This window comes from Anolis sagrei, chromosome 4, assembly GCF_037176765.1.
Source record: "Anolis sagrei isolate rAnoSag1 chromosome 4, rAnoSag1.mat, whole genome shotgun sequence".
In the NCBI taxonomy this organism is placed as follows: Eukaryota; Metazoa; Chordata; class Lepidosauria; order Squamata; family Dactyloidae; genus Anolis; species Anolis sagrei.
In genome coordinates, this window is record NC_090024.1 from 187,763,491 (window position 1) to 187,791,378 (window position 27,888).

General features: G+C 39.7%; 1 protein-coding gene across 1 annotated transcript; it reads right to left on the reverse strand.

The window, feature by feature from the left end:
* Positions 1-1,308: 1,308 nt before the first annotated feature.
* LEMD2 (LEM domain nuclear envelope protein 2) lies at positions 1,309-19,751 on the reverse strand. Its single transcript, XM_060773128.2, has 9 exons — positions 18,729-19,751; positions 16,091-16,131; positions 14,917-14,992; positions 11,826-11,902; positions 11,089-11,168; positions 6,225-6,370; positions 4,860-4,961; positions 4,672-4,774; positions 1,309-3,383 (listed from the first exon to the last, which is right to left on the reverse strand). Exons 1-9 carry the CDS (start codon positions 19,714-19,716, stop codon positions 3,233-3,235), a joined length of 1,764 nt encoding a protein of 587 aa, XP_060629111.2. The 5' UTR covers positions 19,717-19,751; the 3' UTR covers positions 1,309-3,232.
* Positions 19,752-27,888: the final 8,137 nt, after the last annotated feature.

Here is a 27,888-nt window from a genome sequence, read left to right on the forward strand (position 1 = left end):
TACAGGAGTTGTACGGTACAGGCGAATACTTGTATCATGTACATGTAATACAAGCCTGTTTCAGATCAAAATTTTATATGCTCAAAAGACATCGATATTTCTTTTAAGACTTTTGATATTTTAAAAAGATATGAAAAGCGCATATGCATCTAGCATACACTCGAGTTTTCAGTTGAGGAAAGGAGGAATTGTAGGCAATGCCTCTGCAGAATGTGCCATTTTAAACAAACAAAGAACACCAGGTTTAAGTATTTTCCCATCAATTTCTTGTATTATATATTAGGATGATACACTAAACAGCAAAAGTTTATCCTCATATTTCATTAGAGGGTGAATAAGAACTTTGTGCTTGCTGTACACATTTACAGATTGATAGCTGCAATGAAAACTAATTTTTCCTTATTGAGCCCTCACAAGTGGTTTATTAAATTCTTTACAAAGTACAGTGGATTTGGCTTAGGTTCAAATCCCCCAAAGGGGGGATTAGGTTTAACTTACTCCATCTCTCAATGTTTAGTTAACATCAAAAGGCCACTTCCTCAAAAGGGCCAGTTACCTGTCTCTGGACAGCTATCTGTTGGGGATGCTTTACCTCAGTGGTTCTCAACCTGTGGCACCCTAGGTTTTTTGTCTTACAACTCCCAGAAATCCCAGCCAGCTTACCAGCTGTTAGGATTTATGGGAGTTGAAGACCAAAACATCTGGAGACCCACAGGTTGAGAACCACTGCTTTAACTAGAGTTTTTGTATTGAACACGGGTTGGACTTGATGCCATGTGCAGCCAATGCTATGATTTTATGGGAAAATCCAGAATAAATAGCAGCATTTCATCTACATAGAATAGAATCATAGAGTTGGAAGAGACCTCATGGGCCATCCAGTCCAACCCCCTGCCAAGAAGCAGGAATATTGCATTCAAAGCACCCCTGACAGATGGCCATCCAACCTTTGTTTAAAAGCCTCCAAAGAAGGAGCCTCCACCACACACTGGGGCAGAGAGTCCCACTGCTGAACAGCTCTCACAGTCAGGAAGTTCTTCCTAATGTTCAGATGGAATCTCCTTTCTTGTAATATTGATAAATATAAAGTGCTGGTATTTTTATGGGGATGGGAGTTGGATTATTGGCTTTTATTATTCTTAGGATCTTTATCTTGAAAAATACTACTGTTTTTGACCAGTGTTGCTCTGTCATTCAATGTAACTAGAAGATGCCTAGAAGTATTTCAACATTAAATATCCAGAGGATTAAGATGTCAAGATTTGCTCTTGTAAGGAGTTTGGGACCAATTACCAATACCAGCCAGTCTTATTTGTACAAATTTTTATTTTGTAAGATAAAATGTACAGAGAGAAAGTGTATAATAAATAGCACCAGCCCATCTACATAAAAATAAACCAACAGCTTAATTAACCTTACAAAATATTGTTTGGCATTTCCTCTTGAGAGACAGATGGTTAAAAATGTTTTTAAAGCCCTAAGAATGCAGGCACCGTGGATTTTTTTTGCAAACTTCAGCAGAAATTAAGAACATGTCAAAAGGAAGGATTTACCTTCATTTGATTATCTTCTCTAACCATGTAAGAGGGATGTAGGTAAAAGATGGGTAATGTCATGGAAACATCTGTTACATTTCTTGTCTTCTAATAAACCACCTATGCTACAGATGGCAACACGTAAGGATAAAAATTCAACTGAATGGTAGGTTTTCTTCTACTTAACCAATAATACCTCCGGGTGCTTTGTTTTTTGAGACTGTGTTTCTCACTCTGTTGTTTTCAGCTGATGAACCATCAGAAGGCATATAATGAATTGCTGTGTGCTGCTGAGGCTGCCTCCAAGGCAAAACAGGGAGGTAAAACCTCCCATTCTTCCTTTACTCAACAGAGCCAGCAGGGGGAGCAAAAGGGCAATCTTCCAATTCAGACCACCACCACTTGTAAATAAATTAATATGCTGGTCAAAGAAAAAGCTTAAGAAAAGGTAGCATAAAGCATCAACCAAATTTGCCTTAAGACAGATGTATATATGATGAATTGACATATACTTTAGGTACAAACACAGGACAGAGGGCTATGCTCACTATGAGCAGCAGCTATGTTCAGAATCAGTGATGGCGCTGCATGTCAATATGCAAGGGTTCAGGGGTTTATGATGCTGCAACACAGGGGGAAAGACATGACACAGCATTTTGGGACACATTTCCCTGCTCTCATCACAAAATGAATGTGAGAAACCAAGATGGTAGTATGCACAAAATACAAAAGTGTATTGCAGAATATCGTCATTCATTGCAGTATTAGCCAAATACTTCCGCTTGAATCCTACTCTCAGTCACAATGAATCAATGTAATTATTGTACACATTGAATCACCAGTCAATAGCTCATTTAATGGGCATAATCTAGTTAGAACTGCTAGGAGGATTCAGCTCTGGATTACTAAAACTGCTTTTTTTTAAAGTATCAAAATACTCTAGGCACCTGAATTGTTTTCTAGCACTGCATGATGCAGAAAATGCTCATTGCTTCTTATTACACCATTTTAAAACTCACAGATGTCTTTAGAAAGTACTCTTTTCACAAAAATATGTTATGTTCGCTGGGCTACCATGATCTTGCCAATGTCTAAGGAGAAAAAACACAAGGACTGCAATTTTCTGTATGATTCTCCCACTTTGCTCAACTTGCCACTGAAGGCATATGAACTGGCCTCACAGTTGCATTTGCTACCCTGGATGCAGATGCCACAGTTGCATTTGCTACCCTGGATGCATAAGGGATTTCTGCTGGGAGGAGTAAAGATACTTTACACATTTATTGTCTATTCCTGTTCTCAGGACATTTCTATAACGAACAGTTCCTTTTAAAAACACCCCCCCTTTTAGCTGTTTTAGCACTGTGTTCTGAGTGAAGGGCCAGATACAGTCTTCCATAACATTGCATCAAAACTATTAATTGTATCTTTCATTTAGGCAAGGGAATGCTTTTTAAATAATTACATTATGGAAGACAAACACATGCTGAAAAAGATAGGTTAGATGTGCCGCTGTTCACCAAAATTTATATTCCTTATAGGAAATGAATATGCTCCAGAGTGATACTATCTCCTTTGAAAACACAGATAGTAGTGTCAGGAGTGCATACGAGTATAGACAACAGGATATTCCCTGGCCAGTAAAGGGTGTGTTGCCCTGCGCAGTGCTGAAATGTTGTCTTGGCCTTGGCTCAGTGCTAATGATCTGAATCAGACAGATAGGTTGGCTGAGTCCAACGCCACACCAGCATGTCCTCTCCTGCCACCCTGTGTGACTCCGTCTGAATCCGCGACTCATTGGATGCAAGGAAATCCACGGCTCGGTCCCAAATGCGCTTAATTTTTTTCCTAGGAAAGCAAACAGGGAATGTGGTAATTGAAGCTGAATAACTTATGCATGGGGTCATGCTTAAATTATACAAGGTGAAGGGGAGGGGGGGGGAGCACCTGGCATAAGTAAGGGACTTAATGGCTAGGGCATACACATGCTGGCCACTAATAATGGTTTTTGCACAAGGGCATGTGTTTGAGTACATAACCACTAGGACTAATTTGATGATGATGTTTATTTATACCTTGTTTTTTCTCTCCACATGGAAACCCAAAGTGGCTGTCTATACCAGTCAAGTTTAGAAAATCCAAGAGAAAAAACAAACCATCCATCCATCCATTACTTGTATATGATCATAAATTACACTTCTCTGTGAAATAAAAAAATAGAACTCTAGGAAGTTGAAGGAAACTCTCTGTAGAATATTCAGACCAAACAAGAACTAATGAACTATCAACTGATCAAATCAAACGTGGCCTGGGAAGGGTGAAATTTTAAGGGGTATCATATTTGTTTTTAAGGAGGTTGGAATCTTGGGCTCCAAGGTTAGGATAAAATTTAACAGTATCTTAGAGGGAGAGGGAGGTGGTAAAGACGAAGTGACCCAGTTCTCTGCCCCTGTTGTCTTCTTCTCATCTGGCGACAAAACCACCAATTCGACACAATTAATTTCCCTCACTTGTGAGGGAGAAACTTAGCTTCACCTTGAAGTTGTTGTGGGGTTCTCATCTAAGTTTCTCCTTCAGAAGCGAGAGATTTCAACAGTGTGGACTTGGCAGTTTTTCCCTCTGGAGAAGGAGATGGCAGAGGCAACCCAGAAGCAAAGAGAAAGGAAGAGAAGCCGAAGCAAGAGTTGAGGCACTTCCTCTTTCCTTAGAAAGAGTGCAACTTGCCACCACGTTGAGGGGAGGTGGAGAAATTGAGACTATTCTGCTTTGGTGCTTTCTCTGAGGGAAAGGGACTTTCTTGCAAACCCTAAGTGAGGCACTAAAGTTGTATTGTATAACTGGATTGTTTTCACTATTTTATAATTGTTGCTGCTATGTATTTTATTCTACTATGTGTATTGCTGGCATCAAATTGTGCCTTTTGTAAGCCGCCCTGAGTCCCCCTTCGGGGGTTGAGAAGGGCGGGGTAAAAATGCCCGAAATAAATAAATAAATAATAATAAATAATAAAAATGATCTGTGACCCAAAGGTGTTTTGCCTGTTTTAATGTTGGCCTCTCACTCCTACCAAGTTGTGCAGGCCTGATTTACACTATGAATTTATTAATGGGGCAGGTTAAAGGGGAAAAAAACTCACCTGTCCTGTGGTGGGATAAGTGTGTCTCTGATGTGAAGGATACCTACATACGGGTATCGTTCCAAATTCTGCTCCCACTCTTTGTAATGATTCTGGACGGCAGCTATTGAAAGAACAAAGCAAGGAGTTATGGAAACCATATGAAATTACAGGCACACCTTAGTTTCTTTTTCATTAATGTACTTTACCTATGATTTTCTGCACCATTTTGTACATGGCCTTCTCCTCTTCCTCCCTTTTCCGCCAGTAATACTTGAGAAGAAATAGAATCCCCCAAAGAAAAGCTAAACCTGTGAGTAGAAATACAAAGATGATATCTTGAATTACTTTGTGTGCATGTTTATGTCCCACTGCAATCCTTAATCTGTCTCAACCACTTTCTAAAGATTCTCAGACCATGGACAATCATGTTATACACAAGGGAGTTTCTGGACACAACTTACTGAGACTCAATAAAATCTAAAGATCATTTACAATTTTTGCCCCCAGAAAAAACCTTGACAGTTGAAATTGTTATTTTCATGTTCAAACATTCATCTAACTTACTATTATCTGTACTAACCTTTTGAAAAAGGAATGAACTACTAATAGAGATATGTAGATTTTGCACCAACATGGCAGAACATTGTAGAACACTATTTCAATAAAGATGAGAGCAGCAAGGCTCTTGTTTCATTTGACATTTACAATTTATGACTTTTCCAAAGTTGTTAAAATCCAAGGCTGCATAGAAATCTGAATCCTGTCTTCTAGCACTAAATCCAAGAACATGGTTGTAATTTCATCTTTATAGATCCGCCAAGGAACTTCCTCTACACTGTAGGTTCAGATATCCTGTAAGCAACTTGTGATCATCCAGATGTTTCTGGGACTGTAAACTTCACCAGCTCCAAGCAGCATAGTTAAAAGTGCATGGAGCTGCAGTCTAATAATATCTGAAGGCCATAAATTGCCCACCTTGGCTTATAACATCTTGATACCTCAGCAGTCTAGAACTGCTATAATCAATATTTTAATTACTAAGTCAGAAAGTAGAGTGTGACCAATGCCCTGAATGCCGAGACAAAGGCACTGGGCTAAATGCCAGAATGGAACGGAATGTAGTTGTGGTATACATGGCGCACACTGAGTCACTTGGTTTTCCAGAAATGGCAAACCATCACAAGGCAACAGTCTTCAGTCTGCTTCTGGCTATAAAGGTCACATGGATAATAGCACAACCATTTTTTTTCTTGGTGTCTTGGTCTTTAGCTCTGTTCCTTGGGTTATTTGAGGCGCTGATTTAGAAAGTTGCATTGGATAGACCACATTAGCTTTAGTTTCCTAAATATGGTTATGATTTTCTATGGGTGAGCCGATGACTGGTTATAGCATATATTCTGTATCTTAAAAACTAGAGCTGATAGGAGAAGACTGGTGTCATTTTTGGAACCACCAGGTCAAATATACCCCAAAACAGGTTTAACATTGGAAGCACCAAAATATGTGTTGGTCAATGTAATTATTATAATGTAGAACACCGGGAAACTTGATTGACAAAGCACCAAACTTACTCCAAAAGAATATAAATAGGTTCGTAATAGCTGTGGCTAGTGCCCGGTGGAAACGGCAACCCAAGCTCATCTGGGGGCGGGTAGATTCAAGAGAAACCACCTGGCTGGCCATGGTAACAGGTTCTGAAGGCTCATCACTGTATAACCTAAAGAGAAGCAGCAGAAAGGTTGTCTAATTGAAAAAAAATGCAAACAATTTTGATGACATACTTTAACAGAAGTATAAAGATTTTAAGGCTGCTCACTTTCCAACATACTGTTGGGAAAATATGAGTGCTTGTTGCTGGCCTCTGCAGACCATTTCAACACTGGGTCATCAGCAGCACACAGATATTGCTTTGTGAAGACTGCAGGGTAGGATTACTGTCTGGTAAAATTAAGTCTTTCTCTATATGTTGTAGTTTTTTTGACAGCACCTCTCAGTGTGCAGGAGATTAAACTTTTAAATTGGATTCCCTCCTTCAGTGACTGCACAGAGAGCAAGCAATGGTGTGCGTGTGTGCATGTTGGTCTATTTTCCTAGAAACATATTACAACAGTCAACTCAGCTGGAAATGAATTTAAGCAAGTACACCTGAATTAAAGCTTGGTACATCTTGGGAAATACTAAAAAAAAACCCCTAAACTTCAAATGTGTTTTAATATACATTATTAGGAGAAAATTCATACTGTAAAGTAAGATGTATTCCCACAAGGTACTGAAATTGTAGGTCGGATGAGCCTAATCCCTCCTATAGCAGATTCTCCCCCCCCCCCTTTAATCGTGTTGGAGTTTGTGCAACTGTAATGGAAGCTTCATTTTCTTTGATTACTTAGGATATACAATAGACTGAAAGGGAATTCTTAATGCAGAATATGGATCTGGAATATCTGAATATCTGCCAGGTAGTTAAAGGGAAGGAGTGAGAAGGAAATAAGGGAAGAACCCGAGGTGGCTCAATTTGGTGGTTTGTGAATCAAAGCTGTTTGAGCACACTCAGAACACAGCACAATAATAAACTTGGAGAGTATGTAAATATGGAGCAAAGGAATATCAAAAACTATTGAAAATGTGTTTTATAATATCTACCTATAAAATGAGCAGAAGCAAGTACTACAGGAATTATATTACTCTGAGAGACCATAGTCTTTACTTAGGGATGCTCACTATAGCAATCTAAAAAATAAGGTGGGCCTTCAGATCTTCATTTGCTTACAAGCAGTCACAAATAAAAAAAAAATCCAGATTATTTCAGTTTCCTAGCTATCTGACATCAGGAGGGGATGCAATTCATACCTCACTGTGAATAAAGACTCTTGATCTGTAGCCCAAGACATCACAGTTGAGTTCAAAACAACTCTAATATCTAAGTTACATAGCACCTGACTTTCATCCACTGCCTTAAATTACTTGTAGTTGAGGGGAAGTTGAGGGGAAAGAGTGAGAAGGAGATAAGGGAGAACCTGAGGTGGTGCAATCTGGTAGTTTATGCATCAAAGCTTTGAAAGGTTGCAAAATACACAGCACAACTCTCAAGCACAGTTGCCTTACTGGCATCTGCTATTAGCGGAACAATGTTAAAACATTCACACAGTTGGTGAAAAGTGTGCAGCAACTTTTTATTATGTTGTATATTCTTACTGAGTTCCATATTGAGCTGGCAGAACAATATCAATTTCCTCAAGTGCTGATGAAACTCTTAATTATGGTAAATACAAAACTGGAGAGAGTATTTTGCGTTTCCAGGCTATGACTTGTAATGGTAAAGAAAATCTTAATTAGAAAGAGCTAAATTCCACCTCACCAGCAATTCTAGGCATGTCCCCAAGGGAACAGTATTTAGCACTATGGCGTCTTTGCATACAAGAATGGAGAAAGAGAGCACATTTTCAAAACATTAGGTTACAGCGGAGTTTTAGATAATGAGATTAGGGGCTGTTACCGCTCATAGCCTCAAGCTTGTGAAGTGATTCCACAGCAGTCAGAGAGTTAACAATAACAAGAAATTATTTCTGAAATCTAATAAAGTCTACTGAACTGAGGTACTGTGTGTGCTGCTTTATATGAAACCCTCTCAACACAATACTTGTGGGATCAAAATATCGCCCTCAACTATATTCTGAAAAACAACAGAATGTGATGCTATTTATACACAAATCCTACCAACAAAGAGGCACACACACAGGAAAAGACTCTCTGAGTTTTAGTGTAAGGATTTCAGTTTTGGTGAAAGTTTGAAATAATGACCTAGGATGCTCTATTCTGTGAAGGGAGGTGAGTACGATATCATTGAAGTGATCTTGGCTTTCCCCACCAATGGGCTCTGGGAACTGTCACTTTATGAGTGAGGTGGAAATTCTGTGAACAGGTTCGGAAATTCCAAACAATCCCCAAGTTTCTTAATTAGAAATGAAGTTATGCTAATTAAACATATTTTAGATCTGTCTTGTGAGCATAACTCTACAATTTCCAAGCAACTTTGAATGAGGGCCAGAAGCTTCATGAAAGATGATCATTCCTCTAAAGCCTACAGGAAGTTAAACAGTACCTTTCAGAGATAGTATTTCAAATTTATAATTCCAAATAAATAATTTCAATTACAACAAATCAGTTAAAATGGATGGAATCAGTATAATTTCAGAATGCTAAGCACATAGGCTTAACTCTCAAATAATTGGAAAGAAGTATAATTCGCATTGCTGTGATCTAGTCTTCACTTGAATAATAGTGCTTTCAAACAATACATCTATATATGAGAACTTGGATATATTTATATGGGCTTCTTGCTTACCGTGAGTGGCTTTTAATATCACCCTCACAGTTCAAAAGAGTAATTTATAATATAAGGATGAGACATGGAAGGAAGCCCTCATAAATATATAATAGCTACTCAAGTCTTTCTAAGCAAAACCTCGGAGGGATGCGGTGATGATTGTCTTCAGAGATGATCTGCAGTCACTGTTGATTAAACCATCTTCAAGTATGAAAATAGCACTAAAAATAGGTACTGCTTATTCTGGTTCATATACAACCAACTAAAATCTGTAACAGTATTGCTATTTACACCATTCAAAAGGTTAAGTACTCTCTGAAGATGGGATTCACCCTATCAAGTAACTAATTTTGTTTTTCCAGCTTCAAACATCATAAAAATCTTACAAAATAACCACATTTCTTATGAGCACAAGTGCACTCACAATACCCCAGGTAAACTGGACCACCTGAATACACAAATGAGAGTGCAGAATATCACTAGTGTGCTGGTAATGCCTAGAGCTACCTTGCCAGCTTGGCTATATCCAGCAGAACATGAGGAGCACAGCAAAGCATATCTCCTGAAGCTGTTAATAGCAAACTGTCGCAACTCATGGACAATATAAACAAAAAAACCCCAAATTAATTGGGAACCACTCAGAAGATATCTGCAGGAAGGAATGCAAATTCAAATTCAACTATCAAAAGAGATACAAGTAAATAAGTAAATAAATAAATAATCAATTTACAACTCGAAAAGGAAACTCTACGTAAAAGATTACCTCTCTATGGACCGAACTGGAAGCAGTCCCCCTGTCCTCACTAACTCTAATCAGCTTTCCCACCTCACTCCCAGGTTTGTTTTTTTTGGTTTTCTCCCCCTTTCTTCCATCGACCAATCACTTCCTAGTGACAACTCCTCCCTCTCAATCTTATTTCCGCGCTATCCTTTTCCTCCTTCTTTGCTTAATTCAATTGTTCCCCCCTCTTTCATTGTAATTTCGAAATCGTCAGAAATAAAGATGATTAATTAAAAAAAATAGCAGAGTGGGGTCCAGGAAGGTGGAGTGCAAGTCTCTGGGGTGGAGACAGTGAATGCCTGCACTCTGCTGCTTTATGTTCCTTCATTCCTTCACCTTCCCCTCTGCACTTATGAACTAGTGAGACCATTGACTAACCGGGGATACAGTTCAAGATGGAAAGTAGTATATTATTCAAGTCCTTTATAAAATGATGTGGGGCAATATCAAATAATCTGCGAATAATCACATCTACAAAGGTTAAACTCCAAATATTGAGGGATAACTGTATTTAAAAATGAGGTATTAGGGTCCATTCTAAGAGTGGTGTTCCTTTCTGTCTCAAACTCTGAATGGAATGCCTCTTACAAGATAATGCCTGTAATAATATAGGTTCATCATATTGTTTTAATTATATGCCATGTTTCGATTTCCTCACTTGGCCAACAGAGCAATGAACATTTAGATATTTCAGAAAATGTAAAGCTCTTTACATACATTGTCCCAGTAATTGCTAATTGCTAATGCTGTAAACTGGCCTGAATCCCTTGTAGAGGTGAGAAGACCGGTATAGAAAACTTCTAAATAAAATAAATAAATAAATAAATAAATAACACCACTACAGCACATCTGTCTGATGCTTTCATTCCCATATTGCACTTAATACTTAAGAGTCTTCTATTTTAAAAGATGCAGTACTTGAATCAGAGAGTTTCTGATTCAATAGCTGTTAATGTTAGGAAAAAAACTGCAACACAACACTTTATCCTTCTAAGGCTAGTCTGCACAGCTTGAGTTACCAAACCACATATTCCATCAGCCAAGAACTTCAACCTGCCAGAGGCATGACAAGCCAGTGTTTGCAATCTGCAAGGGCAGTCTGCAAGGGCAGGTGAAGTGTATTGTATTATAAGGCTCGTGTTCAGATATAGAAAAAACACTATTCTATAGGAATACAGTTTCATACAGATCTCATTGCTGCTTCCAAAAGTTGGAACCTCCATAGAAAACTTGATTTTGTTTATTTTCCAAACAACACCCTTTGTAGATGGCCAAGTCTCTGAGCTGATTCTCTAGACACAATGGATTATGTATTCTCCTATTTACTTACAATATTCCTGATTCCTTGTTATTGTCCAGTAACCACTGCAAAGCATCCATAAACTTTTCTGCAGAGTAACCAGTCACATTCTGCAAGGAAGCATACACTCAGATATAAACACTGCATTCATCTGTGAGTTTTTCCCCTCCAAATGTATTCCCCCACCACTACTCAGTTTAGTTATAAAAAAAATGTATACATTTTCCCAGTCAGGAAATTCTAGGTATATAATATAGTGCTGATAGAAACCCATTTTCAGATTTGTTTAGCTTAGGTTGATGACATTAAAATTACCATGTAACTAGTTTAGAAACTTTTCAAAATCAATACAACTGGTTGAATACTGAATAGATGTAAGAGGCACTGAGTATAATTTTATGGTCATCATATATGGTGTAGTAACACATAAAAAGATTTAAGGGTAAATATAGAATTCCTAGCACCTTTTAATATAAAGAAATACAACGTAGACAGAAAACAGTGTTTTATAATGCTTGCATAGTAGAAAGGAAAAATGTAGATGTCAGCATCTGTAAAATGCAGGGAATTCAGTTTCTCAAATAAAAAACTTCAAGTCAAATTAAGCAGCTATCTAGACTTCACAAAGAAATAAAAAATAAAGCAAGACAAAAGGCAGGCCAAGTAATGGCAAAAACACACAAACAATTGAAGTGACTACAGAGAATATCAAAGGCAGGACCCTTTACTGCAATGCTACAACAGAAATACATTCTAATCTTACTTACCTCTATATAATCCTTTGCTTCACCAACTGGAATAAACTTACTTTCTAGGTTCTCAGGGTTTCCACACTCAAAACTGCCTGGGGGGTGGGGTGAGGAGAAGAAAAAGATATGAGTTACCTACATGGAAAGAACTCAACTTGAGGCAATTAGGAAATCTGCCAAAGAGTATGGAAGCACTGAGCCAAGTTTCATTTTAAATCATTTTTAGTACTAACCAAAATGCTTGTGCAAAACATACACCCAGATTAGTTTTATGACTTAATAAAATTCTGTAGCTGCTGTATGCAGCCTAGCATAGGGCAATTAAATATCACATTCACTCCATAAGAAAATACTACCGAACAAGAAAGGATTGCTGTCTTATTTCCCTCTCACAAAAGTCTCTATGTGTACACCAAAGCACAGTTCTAAAACAGTAGTCCAATGCCAACCCCCCCCCCCCAAACAAAACAAAACAAAAACAAGGTTCCTTATTTCCATTTTTCTTTCCCATTCCTTTCTGGATTGTGAGCCTGAGGCTGCCTTATTTTGACAGATCTTTTAAACCATTTTGGGAGCACTTCCATCTGAAGAGAAGGGTATTCATACTTAACATGAGAAGAAGAAAAAATGCTCACCTATTAGGCCTTAAAGCTGACACAATGGCTTTGATGCTACTCAAATGCTAAAGAAGCTAATCCAATTTTAAGTTTAAAAATTGAACTGAAAAGCTGCTTAATTCTATAGCAGTGCAAGCAGCTGAAGTGGAAAAAAAGAAGTGAACTCTATTTTTCTGTATCCACACCTTCCACCTCAATGTGCACAGCTTCTCTAAAGTACATACACTGATTTTCACAGGTTCTTTCTCCCACAGATTAATCACTGTAAGGTACAATGTAGCTTTGCAATGCAAATGGAGAGGAACAGGAGATTGAAAAGTGTGATATATAGCAGAGCAGTTTTGAAGAAATGGACTATATGCATTGCTGTGATCAAGAAAACCATTCTAGGCAAAGCTTCATGCACAGGAACACATGCAAAATACAAGAATGGAACATGTGGGCTCATTAGGAGGAATTGAGAACCACGAGTTTTGCAGGAAAAGCTTTGCAGCCATATCTCAAGAAGTCACACCCTGATATTTAATGCTTTTATCACATGGAATGATCGGCACAATAAAATTAGGCAGACTCTCAGTGATGTCTATTACTGCCATCAACTAATTTAACCTCTTCATTCAGTGTTGTTTCAGACTATCTTTCTGATTGTTAGTGTTATTGTTTGACCTTTTATTTTTAATGACGTATTTTAATGGCTTTCAGTGTCTGTTTTTATTGCATGTTTTAATATAAGTCACTCTGAGACTCTTAAATTGAGAAGTGATATAAAATATAGTTAACATAAATAAAAATGATTAATACTATGTTTTCATTGGCAAGTTGTAATACATTAACATTATGGAAGGTTTTGGACTGTTTGGACCACACCTTGAAAAATAGAATGTAATGATGATGATGATTTCTGCCATTTATGAAAGGTCGGCAGCCAAGCTGTTGACTGGAAGAAATTTGAGGGAGCTGTCAACCCTCCTGTTTAAATAGCTCCACTGGCTGCTAATAAGTTTGACCAGGCTAGTCTCCATGTAAGGTGCCCTGAGTCCCTTCGGGGAGATGGTGGCGGGATACAAAAATAAAGTTATTTATTTATTATTATAAAATGGTAAGAAACTTTGAACAACAAAAATAAAGTTATTTATTTATTATTATAAAATGGTAAGAAACTTTGAACAATTTTTGATTTGTGTCTGTGTTTTGGTCATGGACCACATGGTTGGAAAAATACAGACAAATGAGGTATTCAATCCTTATATCTCTACGAGCTGTACCTGCCACGTGTTGCTGTGGCAAACCTTCCCTCCCTCTTTCTCTCTGGCCTTCCTTCTCTCCCTCTTTCCTTCGTTCCTTTTTTTCCTTCCCTTCTGTCTTTCCTTCCTTCCTCCCTCCCTACCCTTTTCTTTTCCTTCTTTCTCTCTCTTTTTCCTTCTCTCCCTCCTTCTTTCCTTCCTTTGCTCTTTGCTTCTATCCCTCTTCCTCTCTTTCCTGCTTTCTTTCCCGCCCTCTTTCTTTCTCTCCTTTCTTCTCTCCCTCTTTCCTTCCTTCCCTTCTCTACCTCTTGCCTGGGCACTGGCAGGAAGGGAGTCTTGCCACCCTCAGCCTTGCTGGGCCAAGCGCGGGGCAGGCGGGAGGTGCTTTTTGAAGCAGGCCTCGCTCAGACAAACGGCGCCCGCATGAAGCAGCCACCTGCTCGCCTCACCGGGGAAAAAGGAGGAGGAGGGGTCCCTGTTTGGTGGGGCCAACAGAGGACAGAGACTGGGAGGGAGGTAAGGAGGGCCCACGCGAGGCCCTGGCGTGGTGGAGGAGGGTAAGCCCAAAAGCATGGCTTGCCACTGTGGGATCCTGAGATCCGTAGTTTGCTGGGGCACCAGTCCTCCTCGGCAGAGATGGCTTCAGCAAGGCCGTATGAAAGTACAGCTCCCAGGACCCCATTGTATTGAGTTAAAAGTGGGGCCAAACTGCATCCGTTCTACTGTGTGTGTCTGAGCTGCAGCCTGAACCCATGGCTAAGCCTCACTCTGTGCCAGCAGGGATTGCCAGCTTGCAACGGATAGTTGGTGCATTGTTTTTCCTTCGCCGGGGGGGAGGGGGGGGGAGGGAGGATTTGCCTATGTGTTGTTATGTATTCTTGGTTTTGGGGGTTTTAAGTTATTTCTGGTTAATTTTTTTTGTTTTTTTGAGTGAAGGACATAGATTGCTTTGGTTGGTGTCTTGTGTCCAAATTTGGGGTCAATTTGCCCAGCGGTTTTTGAGTTCTGTTAATCCTACAAACATTACATTTTTATTTATATAGATAAGCCCCAAACAGGTAATTTCTCCTGCTAGTTTATTGAATTTATGAAAACCCATAGATTTTGGGAGGCTAATATTTCTTATAATCCTTTGAAGGGAAACAAGAAACTTTTTACTAATCGTCTCAGTGCAAATCAAGGTTGAGATAGTACATATTCCATTTTATTGCATCACTATGATATATATGAAGAAAAATCAGAACTCACCAGCTTTACCCGCAAGGTAGTTGTATAACTCATGGAGTATTGTCATTATTATTTCTTCATGTTTTGCCTGACAATACTGAAAAATTTAAAGAAAACATCAGCGAATAGATCATGAATTCAAAAATTAAGAGCGTTTAAAGAAATTGCAACGAAGTTAAATAGAAGATCTTCTCATCTGCTCTTCTCCCTCTCAGTCCCCCCCCCCTCCCCGCCCTTAAAAGCACCATGACAAAACTGATCCCAGATTATATGGCACTAGTGGACAGAAACTCTATTAGTTTGATCACTTCAGGATCTCAGTCAATTTTCAACAGTTTTGATTTAGTGATCAGTTCAGGCTTCTAACAGCAATTATTTCCTCAATTCCCAGGATAAGAGTGGGAGAATAAAGATGATAAGTCTGCCTTTTGGGGACCCAGTTTAATCTATTACTGGATTTAGCCCTACTGATTTGTTAGCTTGTGATCTGCTCTGAGATCATAACATGTTCTGAGGGAATGTAGCCTCAATCTAAAAGAGTTCAGCCTTGCAGTATAGAAGAGAGCCCCTGCTATATGGTTAGGAGGGCAGTGTATTCAACAAATTATAGGTCTCTTACATGACACCCCGTTCACCAAAAAAATCAACAATGGAATCAAAAGTGCCATTACTGCTTGGGGTTAAGATCTTACATTTCTATATCTATGTATGAGATACATGTAGCAATTTCAAACTAGATGCATCAAGCATCCTGAGAACCCAGAGTTATCCTTGTAACTTATACACACTACACCAAGGATTTTCTTCTTTGGCTACATATTATGGAACAAGTTACAACTACATGCACACACCAAGAAAGATTAAAGCTGCTAGCTTTATTTAAGCTTGTTATTGGAAAATAGAAATGCAGATGAAATCCTTGTCATAAATCAATCTGGCTTTTGTTACAATTGACTAAAAAAAATTCTGTAAAAGCAGGATTTTAGACTTGCATCAGATTAGTTTTACACAGTTTGAATAATTATTCTGCATACTAAATTGATAAGAAACAATCTACTAATTGCACATCAATAAATCATTAAATTTCTCTTGGAGAGGCCCAATAATAACACTGCTAATAACTGACTTGTACACCTAGTCATTACATTTTCTGTTTAAGAATTAAATGTAACCCCCCATAAATATCCACACTTACACTATCTGTTCTCTGTGCACAGTCCACAGATAACATCTTAACTGTGAATGAAAAAACAATTGAGAATTAGTTACTTGAAATTATACATTTCCTGACAAGGCCTGAAAAATAAACACTACATTTTAAAAATAAAGAGCCTTGTGGCATCTTAAAGATGAAAAGATTGAGAATGTCTCATTTTGTTCAATGGGACTTACTTCAGAGTACTGTGTGCACAGGATCTAAGCCTTAATTGACATCTAGTTTTAGATATTGTTTCATCAAAAGAAAATGAAAATAGATATCAAATAAGAGTAAAAACAAATGTGAATTAAAGTAAGAATTTGTTAACTTCGTGAACTACCTGAGATTTTTAAATAGTTATTGACAAAAATGCAACTTAAGCTCATGTAGCATTATATGGAAAACATAACGAAGACAAATCTTGACTCAGTTTTGCTAACATAGATATTAGAGGCAAATATGAAGTACTTTGGTCACATAATGAGAAGATAGGGAAGCTTGGAGAAGACAATTATGCTGGGGGAAATGGAAGGAAAAAGGAAGAGGGTCAGACAAAGGGCAAGATACTGTATATGGATGGTATCCTTGAAGTAACTGGTTTGACTTTGAAGGAGCTGGGGGAGGCCACAGGTGACAGGGAGAGTCAGCTGATCCATGAGGTCATGAAGAGTCAGAAGCAACTGAATGAATAAACAACAACGAAGTACAGTATAGGGATACTACTGAGATTGGACAATGTTTTAACTAGGAGGCGCAAATGATTTATGTCTTATTGATCTTGTTATGGTTTTATATTATATGTTAATGTTTTTAAATGTTTTAAATGTTTTTATGGTGTTGTTGGCCATTGAATTGTTGCCTCTGTAAACCGCCTTGAGTCGCCTGCGGGCTGAGAAGGGCGAAATACAAATAAATAAATAAATAAATACTGTTACATAGACAAAAGGGCCTATATGAACAAGAGTCTCTGCATTGTTTGTCTTTAAGACAAACATTGCGACACAAGGGTGCCATGAAATACATACTGGTCTCTTCAAAATGGGACACACTTTGCAACCACTTATGTTTAGCAACTTGTTTGTCTAAATGCTTTGCAAGAACAGGGCCAAAAAGACTGGGTGTGTCCATGGTTGAATAACTCCTTGTTGCTGAATCACTCTTATGACTTTGGATACACTGTTCAAGACCATGGAATAAACATCAATTAAGTATTAATAGGAACTTCCATGCCCCACTTTCTATTTTCAATGTGCCTTTCAGGAACTAGACAATTTCACAGTATAAGAGAGCAGAACTACTCATATGTTCTTACAGAAGTATATATCAATACCTACTTTCTAAGCAGTCAGTCAAGCAAAAGGCATCTAAGGGTGCAGCAACACTGCAGAATTAATGTACAGTACAGTCCTGCTTGTCCAACCTTCACTCATTCAACATTCTGTATTATCCAACGCAGTCTGCCTCCTGCCCAGATCAACAGCTGTTTCAATACACTGCAATGTTTTGGTGCTAAATTCGTAACTACAGTAATTACTACATAATGTTACCATGTATTGAGCTGCTTTTTTGTTGCTTTGTTGTAAAACATTATGTTTTGTAAAATCATAACCTAATTTGAAGTTTAATAGGCTTTCCCTTAATCTCTCCTTATTATCCAACATTTTCACTTATCCAAAGTTCTGCCGGCCCGTTTATGTTGGATAAGTGAGACTCTACTGTACTTTGAAACTTTTTTTTAACTCCCATGGCTCAATGCTATGGAATCACAAGTGCTGTAGGGCCCTTCCACACAGCCCCATATTCCAGAATATTAAGGCAAAAAATCCCACAATATCTGCTTAGAACTGGGATACCCAAGTACACACTCAGAGAATGTGGGGTTTTCTGCTTTGATATTCTGGGATACAGGACCATGTAGAAGGGCCCATAGTTTTACAAGCAACTCTCCCCCCCCCCCCCCCCCCGGTTTTCTAATCTTTTTAAAGACTGCCTCTCTAGGGAACTGTGTTTCCCTTTCCCAGGGTGTTTGTGCCCCACTCTGTGCTGTACTAATTAGGGCTATTTGTTATTGGAAGTTTCAAGCAACCAGAAACTACATTTATGCATCATCTACTAATCCACATGGATACTGACCAACTGTGAATGCATCTATACTGCCAAGGCTAAACAGCTTGCAAAGCTGTAACTGCTAGGATTCATGGCTCATGGATATGATAAGGAATCTAGCACTCTTCGGGATACACTGAAGGCTAAAAAATCTTGTAAAACTCAACTCCTAAGATTCCACAGCACTGAATCATGGCAGATAAAGTAGTGTCGAACTGCATTACTTTGACAATGTAGATGCACCCCGAGAGTCTAAAGCATGCATGGAAAACTTGGGCCCTCCAGGTGTTTTGGATGTCAACTCCCACAATTCCTAACAGCTGGTAAGCTGTTAGGAATTGTAGAATTTGAAGTCCAAAACACCTAGAGGGCCCAGGTTTGCCCATGCCTGCTCTAGATTCGACTGTATTTATATTTTAATGCATTTGCTTTGCTTTAATTGTGTCACGTTTGCCATTACCTGCCTTGTATCCCTATATTGGAAGAAAAAGGGGAGGGGGGGATAAAGCAAATAGAGAAATACACGTACAGTTCTCCTCGGGCCCTTCCAGCTGGCCAGGTCCCACCATCTTCACCCAAAGGATGCCAAGGAAGGTGACCAAGAGCCCTAACGTTGCCAGCCACAGGAACCAGGAGAGATAAAACTCAAGCCCTATGCCTTTTCTCCCTTTCCCTTGAACTTGAGGTTTGTAGCCTATGGGTTGGCGCGTGCCATCCCAACGCGTGCCCTGCTTGAACCCAGCTCCTGTCAGGGGGGTTCCCCTTTCTTGCCTCTCTGCCCTCCATGGAGACCTGTAGTTTAACTCGGGCCTTGGTTCTCGGGTGAGTGAACCTAAGTAGGAGGAGCTGGGAGTGACCCGGCTCTCGATCCCTATGTAAGGCCTAATGCTGCTGCTGCTGCTGTAGCCCAGACGGGTCCCCTCTGCTCGGGGCGTCCTGGGGCTGGGCTCCCTTTCCCACCATTTGGTGGAGCTCAAGCCACCTTCTCCACTTCCTCCTTCGGTGGCCGTGGAGCCCCACAAAGCGCTGGAAGCTAAGCTGTCAGCAACGCCGTCCCTTAAAGAGGAGACCTCGAAGGGGGCCCTCCTGGAGGACAAGTCCCAAGGGCTGCTGCTGGGCAGCCTCCTTTCTTCTCTGGGCAAAAAGGTCTTCCCGCGCTCAGTCTCCCAATGGTTCCTCTGAGGCGACCCTCGGCTCCCTGAATCCCACTCCTCCTCGTCTTCTTCCTCCTCCTCTTCCTCCTCCACCACAGCTCGCGCCCGAGGAGAGGCTTTCGGGCCTACTCTCGCCTTAGGCCTCGAAGGCCCGCTTGGACTCTGAGGCTGGGCCCGAGCGCTGCCGCTACTACCACCACCCGCACTGCCTCGGCTCCTCAGCCCCGCGGCCACTTCGGCCCGCAGGCGAGTGAGCTTCTTAGCGTAGAGCTTGCGGGTAGTGTCCGTAATAGGGCCTGGCTTGTACCCGAGGGCCAGCAACTCGGCCCGGAGTTTTGAATCTGACAGCCCCGCAGCCGCCATCGCGGACGATGAGGGGAAAGGGAACCGGAAGTGACGCCTCCCGCGAGAGAGAAAGCGCCACCGCCATCTTGGGAGAGGCAACGCGAGGCTGTGCCCCGAGTCTCCATCTTGAATACCAAGTGACGTCACTGCTAGCGGTTGCCACCTTGGGAAGGTCGGCCGCTGAAGAATCATGGAATCATAGAGCTGGAAGAGACCTCATGGGCCATCCAGTCCAACCCCCAGCCAAGAAGCAGGAACAGTGCATGCAAAGCACCCCTGACAGATGGCCATCCAGCCTCTGTTTAAAAGTCTCCAAAGAAGGAGCCTCCACCACACTCCGGGGCAGAGAGTTCCACTGCTGAACGGCTCTCACAGTCAGGAAGTTCTTCCTCATGTTCAGATGGAATCTCCTTTCTTGTAGTTTGAAGCCATTGTTCCGTGTCCTAGTCTCCAGGGAAGCAGAAAACAAGCCTGCTCCCTCCTCCCTGTGACTTCCTCTCACATATTTATATATGGCTATTATATCTCCTCTCAGCCTTCTCTTCTTCAGGCTAAACATGCGCAGCTCTTTGAGCCACTCTTCATAGGGCTTGTTCTTAAGACCCTTGATCATTTTAGTCGCCCTCCTCTGGACACATTCCAGTTTGTCAAGAAGCCAAAGGATGCTGTCAGGACGCAATTGATGCAGGACGCTTCAGCTGCCATGGCTCAATGCTAGGGAAACCTGGAAGTTCTAGTTTTACATGGTCTAACTTTCTCAGTCAAATGGTGCTGGTGCCTCACCAAAATACATAATTGAACACAATGGGGTTTCTTCCTGAGTAACGATGAATAGGGAAAACCAGTGAGTTTTAGACAGGCCTGGACAAATTTGGACCCTCCAGGTGTTTTGTACTTCAACCCCCACCATTCCTCGCAGCCTCAGGCCCCTTCCCTTTCCCCCTCAGCCGCTTAAGCTTAAGCGGCTGAGGGGGAAAAGGAAGGGGCCTTAGGCTGCGAGGAATGGTGGGGGTTGGAGTACAAAACACCTGGAGGGCCGATGGTCTCAATTGGGAAACAAGGCCAGGAATGGATTGTTGTAGGTTTTATCGGGCTATATGGCCATGTTCTAGAGGCATTGTCTCCTGACGTTTTGCCTGCATCTATGACAAGCATCCTCAGAGGTAGTGAGGCCAGGAATATTTAAAGGAAGGCCTGGCTTAATAAGAGGAAGAGTGCTTTTTTTACTCATCCCAATGTTAGCTCTTATGACTTCAGTTCTCACATCAGGTGCAATGCATAGTGCAAGATTTTCCTGGAAAGCTTCAACAAAAATGAGTTTGGATGGCATCTAGAATGGCGCGTGATCTGGAATCGCAGTTCAACACATAGAGATGAGAATAAAAGCCAGTTTTATTTCTAACTTTTATCATTTTGTATATATAATATGGCAACTTTTTTTTGTATATGAAATGGGATAAAAACGTGGGGTTGCCTTTGAAGATTGTTCGGAAGCTCCAAATGGTCCAATGGGCGGCAGCCAGGTTACTAAAGATGCATGTTGACACCGCTACTGGCTGCCAATTTGGTACCGAGCACAATTCAACGTGCTGGCTTTAGCCTATAAAGCCCGGCCTAAACGATTCCAGCCCAGCTTACCTATCCGAACGTATCTCCTCCTATAAACCATCTAGGACCTTAAGATCATCTGGGGAAGCCCTGCTCTTGATCCCGCCTGCATCGCAAGCGCGATTGGTAGAGAAGAAGGACAGGGCCTTCTCAGTAGTGGCCCCCTGACTATGGAACTCCCTTCCCAGGGGTATTAGATCGGCCCCCTCCCTCCTGACTTTCCAGAAAAAAGCAAAGACCTAGCTCTTTGACCAAGCTTTTGAGAATGCAGCGGAATAGATAACATGGAACTATGAATGATGAACATGCAATGGATAATGGATACTGGATAATGTTTTTAACAGGATGACACTGATGATATGTTTTACTGGTTTTTATATATGTTTTATATTGTCACGTTGATTGTTTTTAATTGCACTTTTATGAATGCCTGGCATCGAATTATGCCAATCTGTAACCCGCCTTGAGTTGCCGTATGACTGAGAAAGGCGGGCTATAAATATCGTAAATAAATAAATAAATAAATAAACGGGAGTGGAAGTCAATTAAACATAAAGCTATGTAGGGGTGTTTATTGTACGTGATAAGCCTTTTGGTTTCACTGTGTAAGACCTTTTTATTCATATATATCAGTGTTTCCCAACCTTATTTTGACCAGGGACCATTTTCTAAATTAGTACCAAAAGTGTTACAAATCAGTTTTTAGTCAAGTTTACATTCGGTTTGTTTATTTGGGGTGCTGATTCAGAAAATTGCATTGGATAGACTACATCAGCTCTAATTTCTGATACAGAACATATACCATCCAGTAGTCACCACCTGCTCGCCCACAGAAAACCATATTTAATAAGGCTCAGCGCTATAAGAGGGTTTTGTGAGACCAGTTGCTCTTGATTCAACAGTGAGGCCATGGACAATGTTTTAGTTCTTTCAGACCACTGGTGGTTCACGGTGGCTGGGGACCACTGATATACAAATCTGTCAAGTGCAATCCCTCTTCTCACCTCTGATGATACTGTGTCCAGCAACAAATCTTTTTGTGACGGTTAATGTGTTTGAAGATCCTACAACATCCCAGTAAATGTGGTAGAAATGTTTGCTGAAGCAAGCACTTGGGATCTTGAACAGGATGCAACACCAAGCACACTATCTAAGGGTGAATCTACACTGTAGAATTAATGCAGTTTGACACCACTTTCAATGCCATGACATCAGCACTCTTGGGCAGAGAAAGCTAGAGACCTTGGAAAAATACAGCTCCTATGATTCCGGGGCAGTAACAGTGTAGATGCCTCCATGGTGTGTTATCACACCACTCCTCCATATCCAATTTTTCCGTTTGAAATTGGCTCCAGTCTTATGAGGACAGCTAATTGTTGACTCTTATTGCACCATTGCCACATGCCAACTTTAGAGTATCATTTGCACGCTGTTGTTTTTTTTTCTTCAAAAGAAAAAGAAGAAAGGAAAAAGAAAGATCAGTCTTAATGGTGTTATTACCAACTCCTGCACCCGGTCTCTCTGTGTGTCATCACCTCATTTAATTTTTTGTTTTTTAAAAATTATAGTAGAACGATAGGGCTTTCTATAATGTTATAACAATGTAACACCAAACAAATAAATACAACAGAAGAGGTGGTTAAGAGGGGTTTTTAGTTTTAGAGAGCATGAGGAAGGTTACACCTGTGGTGTTTGTTTTGCTGTCTGTGCCCCTGTTCAGAAGATTTCACTTCATTTTCTATCCCCGTGATAATTGGGTTTTGAAAAATGTAGCTTGTTGTGGAAGCAAGAATTGGTGATAAAGCTTCAGTTGAGAACATTTTCCCCAGGATAACTCTTTCAGGAGTAAATTTCCCTTCACAGGAGTAGATTTCTCTCAGTTCCTGCTATCTCACCCCCGTTCTTAACTCTGAGTTGGATGTTTGTAACTCAGGGACTGCCTGTATAAGTGGCAGAGCCTTATGGCACTCATTTCTTGTATGTGAGCGTCCTATAAATATTTGGCTATCACTGTGGAAACAGAATGCTTAACTGAACGGCTTATGTTTCTGTGTACAGCCAGAAGGCAATGTTTACACAGGCAGGTTGGGCAGCCAACTGCCAGGAGAAGGAAATGAATGCCATAAGCAGGGACCTTGTAATCCCAGGACCAGTAGAAGCCACTGCTGCTGATTGATCCTAGACATTTATAGATGCGTGAGTTAGGCCCCTGACATCCAGCCTCTATAGCAGAATTAGAACTAGATTTGATGGACATGAAGCAGTATTGGAATGGCATTTATAGCTTACGAGTATTCTTTATGTATAATGAATATGTGCTCTATTCCCATGTTTGGGTTTAAATGTAACAGGCAGCTAGAAGCAAGCAGGGTTTAAATGAATTAAAATATGTTAGATGACCTCAATCAAGTATTCTGTTTTTCATTGGTCAAGAGATTGGGTTGTGTGAGAGAAGATTGGGGCTGGGATCAGGGAAAGAGTGTATTTGTGCAGCTGAACAAAGTTGTGTTGCCTCACCCCCTTAAAATGGAATGATAGTAAATTCTTCTTACACACTACATTTTGTTTTATTGGGGTTCTCTTAGATTTTCAATGGATGGTATACATCATATATCACTTTGTTCTCATTGCTTTTGCCATTTCCACTGTTGCGTATTTTAACAACGCATGATGTTCTGCTAATGAAATAGTTTTGTAATGTTTCTTTTCTCCTTGTAGCACCAATTTATGCTGTTTAAAATTCTCTTTCTCAGTGATCTGTATATTTGAGGCAGAAGGAAATGTTGGGTATATTAATTGCCTGGGGTGCTTTCAAAGAAGACTATTGCTATTTGTGCTGAAGCTGTCAGTATTCAGTGATGGAGCAGGCAGACAGTTCTTTGTTTAATTTGCCCCCTTTTCTCCCTGTCATTCTGATTATGTTCATTTCCTCTACAAACTCACAAACTATATGGCCTAGTGTGAAATGTATTGTGTCAAATATATTTAGCATTCAGGAAAAAAAATTCTCCAAAACTACAGCTCTGAACAATCCAGTTAAAGGAAAAGTAAGATGAACCATAGTAAAGAACTCTGCAAAGTGAATGCCAAAGTATTCACAAACTGAGGATACACCTCAAGTGAGGTTCCCGTTATATTGTGAAAAGATAATCAGAATTTCTGGATATAAGTCCAGTTTTGATCTAAAATGTAGATGTCAAGTATAGCTTAATAAATATTGCCCATGAAAGAAGGAGTGCAATATGACAAATATAAGGTGATGGAATAATGAAACAACTACCATTTATTACAATCAGAGATATCATGAAATTGTGAAGACTAGAATTAAATACTATTGATGGCCAAGTATGACATTGGCAGATATTAAGCCAAAAGTCAGAGACAACAAAATTATCTTAACAATTTTCTGCAGAATTTGTCAGGGTATATATCAGAGCACAAATTGAAAACTTTACATGTTAAGAGTCTGCAGCTATATGGTTCGTTGTTTGTTTCTGTTATTGGCTTAATTTGAAGTCAGGAGAGGTTAAACTGATTTGAATCATTCAACATTAAAGTGAAATGGTACTTTGTGGAAGTGTTGCTGCTGCTAGCTAGAGGAATAGATAACAGAAGCATTATGCAAACAGATAATAGAGCTAGGCCCCATCTACATATAATGCAGTTTGAAACTTAAATGGTCAGTACAGACTCATATATTGCAATTTAATAATAATAATAATAATAATAATAATAACCATCTTTATTTATACCCCGCCACCATGTCCCCAAAAGGGACTCGGGGTGGCTTACATGAGGCCAAGCCCGATAATACAATTACAATAAAATGAATACAAAAGAGCAAAAATAACAACACAATAAAATAAGGCAATAACATAAGTGAACATAAGAACAAAACAGAGCAGTGCAAGATACAGTAACAAACACACACAATGGGTGGGCCAAATGTACACATAAAGTGATAAAACCCTGGATGAGATGACAATGAAAAAGATGTATTTGTAAGGAAGGAGCACGTGGAGGATGGAACAGTGGAGTCAGGCCTTTAAAAAAGGTGAGGGGAAGGGCAGTATGAGGACAACTTGAGGGAGAAGACAACAGGAAAATATGTGGTCACTCTCCAAAGGTTTAACTGTATTGCACTGCATTATATAGCAGTGTAGATGAGGCCACATAATGTTTCCAGGTTGCAATCACAGTGCCTCATTCATGGAATTCCAAGTAGGTGGGCTCCAGACATTATCATCTACTTGTATTCCTCCTGTGTATTTCTGGCTTGTCTTTCATCTTTTTACCCAAAACAAACAAATTAACAAGAAAATATAAGCCATTAAAGAACAAAGATGATTATCCCAAAAAAGTTCCACCTTTCTATTGGTAGTGTTAGGATTACTGAAGCATCCATTTCGCCTTATGAGTGAAAAAAAGTTTATAATTCAGATTTTGCTTATGGGTAACATTATTGATTTTGAAAATATATTATTTTTCTTAATCACCTCCCCTCTTAGTTTGCAAAGATGAAAATCTATTTTGTTACACACCTCTCCTGTTCTCATAATATATGGTATGTATGTGCGTATGTCTTCATTTTCCCCACTATCTTATGGCAACCCTATGAATTGCATAGCTTTACTTAAATCCTTGTGCTGGCAAGACTTGCAGACTGACAGGTCAGTGGTTTGAATCTGAGACAGGATGAGCTCCAGTAGGTCAGCTCCATCTTCCCGTATGAGAGAAGCCTCCCACAAGATGGTAACACGTCTGAGTGTCTCTGGAGATGGCCAATTCTCTCACATCATAAGCAATTTGCAGTTTCTCAAGTCTCTTCTGACTCAATAAAAAAGTAACAACCATAGATGATGATGATGATGATGATGATGATGATAATGATGATGATGATTAGCTTAGCTTCAATGATCAGAAGGGTTCGGGTGCCTTTAAGGTATTTAGGCCACATAATGACATATATGACAAGCTGGATGCCAAACACTAGCATGATTTCTAGTACAGTTTGAGTATCCCTTATCTGAAATGAGAAAACATGTTTTGGATTTGGGTTTCCCCCCCCCCCCCAGATTTGGAATGCTTGTATTTTGTCTGTATGTACATAATGAGATATCATGGAGATGGGATCGAATCTTTACATGAAATTCATTTTTCATGTATATCTTATAAACATAGCCTGAAGGTAATTTTATACAATATTTTAATAATTTTAATAATTTTGTGTGTGAAATAAAGTTTTTGTACACTGAACTGTCAGAAAACAAAGGTGTCAAAATCCAAGAGTAGCTTGGATTTTGGAATTCTGCATGAGAGATGTTCAAAGTACCGTATATTCCGGCATATAAGACGACTGGGCATATAAGACGACCCCCAACTTTTCCAGTTAAAATATACAGTTAAGACGACTCCCATGCATAAGACTACACCTGCGTATAAGACGACCCCTGACTTTTGAGAAGATTTTCTTGGGTTAAAAAGTAGTCTTATACGCCAGAATATACTGTATATTGAATGTTGAGAACTATCAGAAAACAATGGTGTCAAAATCTAATCTACCTATTTATACAATTTTGGATTTTAGAGTAGCTTGGATTTGGAATTCTGCATAAGAGGTGTTCAAGGTGTATTGAATGTTGAGAAGACATTCAGTGAGTGTCAGAATCTGCAGTGGAAGATTTGGTGAAGGTTTTAAGAAGAATTCATTTCAACACTAGTGTAGGAAACATTTTTTGAAAAAGAACAGAGAAGATAGACGACTTAATTCCATTCTCAGTTTACAAATCTCCTGGCCCTCTTCATGCAGAATTCTGAGCCAATGCCATTGTGAACCCTTTCCCCTTTAATGTACTGCAGAAAAATCTGATAAAGTAATATGGAAGTTAAGAGGAACCGTAATAGACCCCATTTGAGGAGGAAAAGAAGGTTCAGTGTTCATAATTAAAGAAGAAGAAAAAGCTATGATTTGAAAATTAAATTTAGCACATCAGAGATGTAGAGTAATTGCTTTTCCTGGTGCTCTCTATAAAAAATAAATGAAAACAGCTGAAATATTACTGTTTAATATTTGAATTTAATTAAAGATAATGCAGAAATAGTGACTAATGTTCCTCATAAAGGCAACAATATAAGGATCTTTAAATGCAGTAGGGCACTTATTTAACATTTTATGTACTATTTGAGAGGGCCCCAGATTATTGAGGTTCCCTTTCATGGCTGTGAAATAAGAGTCAATGCTTGGATTACAGTGGGCCCTTTGATCTCATTTCATTTTATGATTTGTTATGGTGAGAAGACCAAGTGTCCTTTTCTAATCATTGCATACTCTTCAATTGGCCCCATTTGACACAGACAGTCGCAATTACTCTTACATTGTCTCACTTTTTAAGTTGCTTTAAAATATCCTGGTTTTGTCTTCTCCTACTACTTTCCCACTTTGGTATTAGCTTACTTCAACTGCTATAAACTGGCTTTAAAGGGCAAAAATAGTTTATACTCAACTCAAAACTAAAAGAAGGGAGTCAGCAGTTCCAGTAAGCTCTGATAAAAGCAAACTGTTGCAGCCTATTCTAATTTATA